This window comes from Strix aluco, chromosome Z (assembly GCF_031877795.1).
Source record: "Strix aluco isolate bStrAlu1 chromosome Z, bStrAlu1.hap1, whole genome shotgun sequence".
NCBI classification, from domain to species: domain Eukaryota; kingdom Metazoa; phylum Chordata; class Aves; order Strigiformes; family Strigidae; genus Strix; species Strix aluco.
Window position 1 is genome coordinate 26008351 of NC_133971.1, and position 6000 is coordinate 26014350.

At 42.6% G+C, this 6000-nt stretch overlaps 1 protein-coding gene across 1 annotated transcript in view; it reads right to left on the reverse strand.

Moving 5' to 3' along the window:
* The window catches only part of LOC141918770 (ral guanine nucleotide dissociation stimulator-like 1), a 50101-nt gene extending 44723 nt beyond the window's left edge, over nt 1-5378 (reverse strand). The window contains exons 1-3 of the mRNA XM_074813637.1: nt 5290-5378; nt 5145-5223; nt 3987-4097 (exon numbers count right to left, since the gene is read on the reverse strand). Coding sequence (XP_074669738.1) covers nt 3987-4097; nt 5145-5223; nt 5290-5378 — 279 coding nt within the window. The remainder of the gene's footprint in view (nt 1-3986; nt 4098-5144; nt 5224-5289) is intronic.
* Nucleotides 5379-6000: the final 622 nt, after the last annotated feature.

The following is a 6000-nucleotide window of genomic DNA, read 5'->3' on the forward strand; positions in this document are numbered from 1 at the left end:
CTACACTCCTCAGATCACTAGATCTGAAAACGAATTGTGACTATATTACAGGTGAGAAAATTAAACCCTCAGAAGTTAAGTTGGTCAGTTCAAGCCCCAGGGCGAGTCATTAACAAATGAATACTGGGCACAGGACTCCTGACTTGCAGTACCTCTCTAAATCCAGTATCACGATTATGCTCAAATTGGTATGATGGGGCCATTATACATAATAATTCACGTGCTCAATACCATACGCAGCAACCAGTTTATTCTCAGTGAAGACTTCATGGTATTTCTGAGCCATGGGAGACAAGTGGAGCAGCAGCAGGACCACCACCACAAATTTCAGTGGTTTTTGCAGTATGCAATAACTTCTGCACTGATGCAGGGCTGAGCTACAGAGATGACTGCAAAAAATTTGGACATGAATTGGTATTTGGACACAAATTGGTGGCAAAGAGGAACAAGTACAATCTCCACCAGACTGTAACCCAGTAACCTGACAGAACAGAAGGTTATTGAGTGCTACCATGCAAAATGGCCGAAAGCTTCACACCTAACATGGAGGCTGCCAAAGTTTAATTTTGATTGCCAAAGCTGTTAAAGCACTCTGATGGGCAACAGATGGCTTATGCAACTAAATGTAGAGAAATGTAAGAGGCCAGCAAAAAAGTCTGTTGAAAGTACTACCCTCAAAGGTCACACTGTGGCACACAGATCAGAGAAAAGAGCTGAAGGGTTAGAGTAGGCAGAACATTCAATCTTTCAGCACAACGCTTGGAAGCAGCAACAAAAAGCAAACAATTCTGCAAAGTATAAATAAAGGGTACCAAAGCAAGTCAAAGGACATTATTCTTCCACTGCATAAAAGGTCTGATGAGACCACATGTAGAGTACCATACTCTGTTCTAGCTGCCTTATTTTTAAAGCCAATTCCTTGGGTGTAAATCATCAGTTGAGACAACACATGTGTACAGACAAGCCTTGATATTTAGGCTGTAAGTTCTTTTTAGTCAGGATAGTGCTTTTGTGCAGCATCTGTCACAACACTGAGCTACCACTAGAGCTTTTAATATTTCATAATACTGTAGCGCCTAAAGTCTTAAGCTTCGCTAAATATTTTGTGACTAAGGATTTAGTGACAAAACCAGTAGCTATTATTGGCATCCTTTGATGTCTAATATTAAATTTAAAGCTAAGAAATTTGGTGTTTATACAAAAGCTTCACACTTTTGAAAGTTATAGGACTGCTGATGACTGCATATGTCACAGCCTGTTTGTCTTTTTCTTTTATTAACTGTAGCAGTTTGAAACACAAGGAAGACACTTCTGTATGTAAATAAGCAAGTGTTTACAGTGCTTAAGCTGTAATCTTATGATTGGCTTTTCAACAGACCATTCTCTCCTAACAGGGCCAACCATCCAAGAACCCTGGATGGGTTCCTAGGATAGAGAATTTTAAGAAATGTTTATTAGACTTCGAGACATAAAAGATAGAGGTTCATTCACTTACGGGTACCTGTACACAAACATATTTGAGCAAGATTTCAAGCTTCTCAGTAATTAAAGGAATTGGTAATATATCCCAACACACTCAGAATAAGTAAGACGTGTTATATTCCTTTCAACACAGGTTCTGTAAGTTTTCAGTTAGATCTGCATTTCTCTCAGACACATCAAGCAATTTACCATCTAACGCTTTTCAGCTGAAAAGCCTCTAAATCACTTTATGAACGCAGCATCACTAAGAACTAAGCACTTTGGAACCGCTGGATCAAGCTCCTGCTCTGACACCACACAATATTTAAAAGCCACATGCAACATCAAGGTTTTAAAAGACCTGGGCTTCCCAAGTCACAAGGAACTTGACCTGAACCAAGAAAGGACGAAAAGCTCAGTGCCTCTGTGAAGGTCAAGCTGTTAAGTAGACCTCTACAGAACACTAACTGACACTGAGAAAGTAACTTTTTAAAAAGTAAATCCAGGCACGCATATAATCAGGAACAGAGGTACTACATTTGTTACAAGAAAGGCTCAATACTTGCTGATGTACAATTGGTTGTTCCCATACTCTTCAGCTGACCTTGCATCTTCAACCTAAGCGTGACTTAGAGCACCATCAAAAAAATAAGGCCAACATACATAAACCCAATACTTTATGAATTCAGTGCTGTGGATTTCAAAGCATAGGAAAAAAAAAAAAAAATCATAAAACCCCATAAACTCCAGATTAAAAAACAAAAAAGTCACCTGATGATAATTATAAAAGAGACAATTAGGCTTTTCAAGGCAAAACTGCTGGGGGCAGGAATGGCTATTCATAAATAATGTTCTGGGTTAGAGGCTATTTATTGACTTTAGGACCACAGTAAAGTCATTAATAAAACAAGATCACAAAAAAAGCTTAAAATACTTCATGTTCTGAAGAGCTTAAGGGAAACAAACAGCCCATATGTTTAAAAATGTGTTTAAGTAATATGCATGAGATTTTTTGCTCATGAAAGACACCAGCCTGGAAGCTGAAGTCACCAATTTATGCCCAGAACAGGTGCAGACTTCTGACACGCTGCGTCCTTCCCCACAAACAGGGCTCAATTCTGACCTGAAAAAACTAATGCTAGCCACAGAAAGCTAAAAGTCACATCCGTGACCTTGTAAGTCCCTTGCCCTCCTATTAAGATTGGCACCATCAGCTGTGGTGATATCTCAGGAACATAGATGCACTCTTCCTTTGAGAATATCACCAAGACCTGGCAAATTCCTTCTACAGACTCGGAACAACATAGCCGACACAGGAAAAAATTCTACTTTTCTAAAGTATGTTTATGGGACACAGACATCTTCAAAATCATCTCTACCTCTTACACAAAACCACCAGCTGGGAAATTCACAGGAGCTCAAAAATACTTTCGAATATTTTTCCTGGGAAAAACAGGAGGCAGAGATGGGAAATCTACCACTCGAAGGAAGCACATTTGAAATTATCTGTTCTGACTGGAACTCTGTGTACTTCTTGGAAACATGGGAAGGGGAGATTCTAAGCATTATCTGCATGCAGGACAGAATTTGCTTATCTTTCTTGACTGTGGTTTCAGCGCTGCTGCACTACTTTATGTCACGCAACTTCACAAGAACATGATTTGGTATAAATCTCAGGGCAGTTTTAAAAGCCTTTAAAATACCAATCTGGATACTACATCAAACCAAGTTCTTACACCATTGCCTTTGATCCTGAAGAAAACATATAAACATAACAAAATAATATGAAAGTTATAGCCACCTCCTGAAGATCTGGCTCAAACTGCCACAGCTGCACTGATTCCAGTGAAGTGAGGACATTTTATATCAGCTGGGGACTTGGTCTGACAAAGGTGAAGCACTCAGCAGCATGCCAAATTGAGTGCATGTGCATTTAAGCTCGTTTTACTTACCACTAAAGCCTTCGTGCTTTGAAATATACCTCTGAAAAACAGTACAGAGCTGTAATTCTTGCAGAAATGCAGACAATTAATTTCTCATCTGGCTGAGAAAGCACTACAAAAATAAGACCCAAACCTATATTCACTTAACTTTTCAGGAAGTTTCTGCTAACTTTTGACAGATCTTCATTAGTCAAAATACTATCACTACCTATTTGGGAGACCTGAGATAGGTTCCTAACAGCAGAAACAAGCCACAGCCCAGTCTGAAACAACTGTTAAATGTTCAACTGCTCAGGCCATAAGCTAAGATCCTTATTCCTGCACTAAGTATCATCTGACCCCCTTGCCACAACTGGTCAAATCTTTTTTACACGTCAAGAAAAGAGGAAGAGTCAACACAAGGAGAGAGTTATTTCAGATGACCCAGGCAGACAACTTCAGTGTTTGGGTTTTTTTGAAGAGTGAGAGCAGTCAGTGCTAAAAGTTAATATCATAATGATTCGTGTGGAATTCAGCTCCCTGGAGCAGGGTCCACAGTCCATGAGCAGCCTTCCAAAATGCCACCGCGCCAGCTTTACTTACGCCTAGCCATCTCGCTCCTTTGTTGGCAGCCTGTTGAATCTCTACTCTTTTCAGGGTCACATGGTAAACAGCTCCCTCTTCTACCTCTTCACCTCCATCCTGAATTGTGCTCTGCCAGGAAAAGGGGAAAGGAAAAAAAAAAAGAGAGAGAAAAGAACATTTTCACTCCTCTGTAACCACAATCTATATCAGGTGCTGTGCTGCTTCACACAGAGCTGAGGGCAGAAGATGGGCTGCGCAAAGTAAATACAACAATCCAAGCGATACGGGACACTTTTAGATTGAGGGAACACTGGAGATATTCTTGGCAAACTGTCCTTTCCTGTGGTATCAAGATACCCTGACTTTCCATTTAACTATTTTTTCTAGAGTAGCACATATTTTAAATAGTTGTATAAAGTCTTTTCTAAGGAAATAGTTTGGTTTTGATTAGCAGACTTCTCTTCCCTCTCCCTCCCCCTCCTCCCTTTTCTAAAGCAATTAATCTCTTTGGGCTTTCATTTATGGAAGGAATTGCACTTTTTAAAACTGTAGAATTACTTAGGCAGGCAGCCTTTAAACGCCATGCGGCCCCTCGGCTCCCAGGAGCGGGAGGTGGGAGGCTGGAGGGCGGGCAGCTGCGCCAGGCCCCGCCTCGGCCTCAGCCTCGGCCCCACCGAGGGGCTTCCTGTTTACCACCAGCCGAGAAGGGACGGTGGGTTCAGCCGCCCCTACCCGCCCCCCCCCTGCCGGGGTTGTCATGGTCCTGCTCTGCACTTGCCCACCAGGCAGTTCAGGGGGCTCAGACAGGAGCAGAGCAAGGGCCTTCCTCCTCCTCCTCCTCCTCCTCCTCCTGCCCACCCCAGGCAGGCCATGCCAGGGCAGGCAGCCCCCACCATGCTGGCTGGGGGGCAGCCGTGGCTCCCCGCGGCTCTCCGCACCCCTGGGACCGTCAGCAGAAAAACTCCTCCCCCTGCCAGGGAGATGCAAGAGCAGGGACAGGGGATGTGCAGACATGCAGCAGCAGATAAGAAACCCAAGAAAACCAGGGGAGCCATGAGGAGCGGAGACGGGGGCTGTGCAGGTTGAGATGTGGAGGGGCACGGGGCGGAGCTCCTGCTCTTGGGAGATAAGGTTTAGGGTGATGGGAAACAGGAGGCATGGGGAAAGTATTCCTACCCGTTGGACCTGTACAGCTGGCACTGGGAAACAAACCTTGACTGTTCTCACCTGTCTCACCTCAAGAGAATGACTCTTCCTATTGAAGAAGAAAAGTTTCTCATACTGATTCTGTAACCCATAGATTATCACATTTCCCACCTACCTCTTTACATAGACTAAACCCACAATGTCCTTAATTTTCATCTGTGGAAGCCCCTTGCTCACACACAAGCCTGTCTGAACCGTGACCATCCTCTTATACAAGCACTAGCTGCAGACATCAGCATGCTAACACGAGGATCTCAAACCACCTTAAAAACACTGACTTAAGTTGCCTATTGAGCTGTCTCTAGTTACCTGGTTTTTTGGACTTACAAAGGAAAGCAGAGCAGTTGAATGCACAAATTACTGTGCAAGTCAATGAAAGCAGTAAGACTTGAACCAGAAAGTTCAGACCTCCTGAACCTCCGCACTAACAGCCAGTATATTAACATATTTATACACAAGTGTTACTACCAATTATCTCAGGAGCAGTGCTGGTTCAGAGAGACTGTTATCACTTGCAGCTGTTAACATGAGGAAGCATATGAAAGCAAGGAACATTATTTTAAGCTATGAAACCAAGATTGCATTGTGTTGTCACGGTTGAACTGATCTGATTATTTGCCAGGCTGTGCATTTACTTTATTTGTGTAACACTGAAGTGATCCAGAATATGCTGAGGCAGATACAAGCTTTATTAATCTGACCAAAACGTATTGTAGAATACAAATCAAAGTCTAGATTTTCCAAAGTCCCTTGGCTTCTCTCGTAAACCCCCACAGAGCATTTTGAATGCTTTAGATTTTGCAAACCAGTTTTCCACATCGTAAGT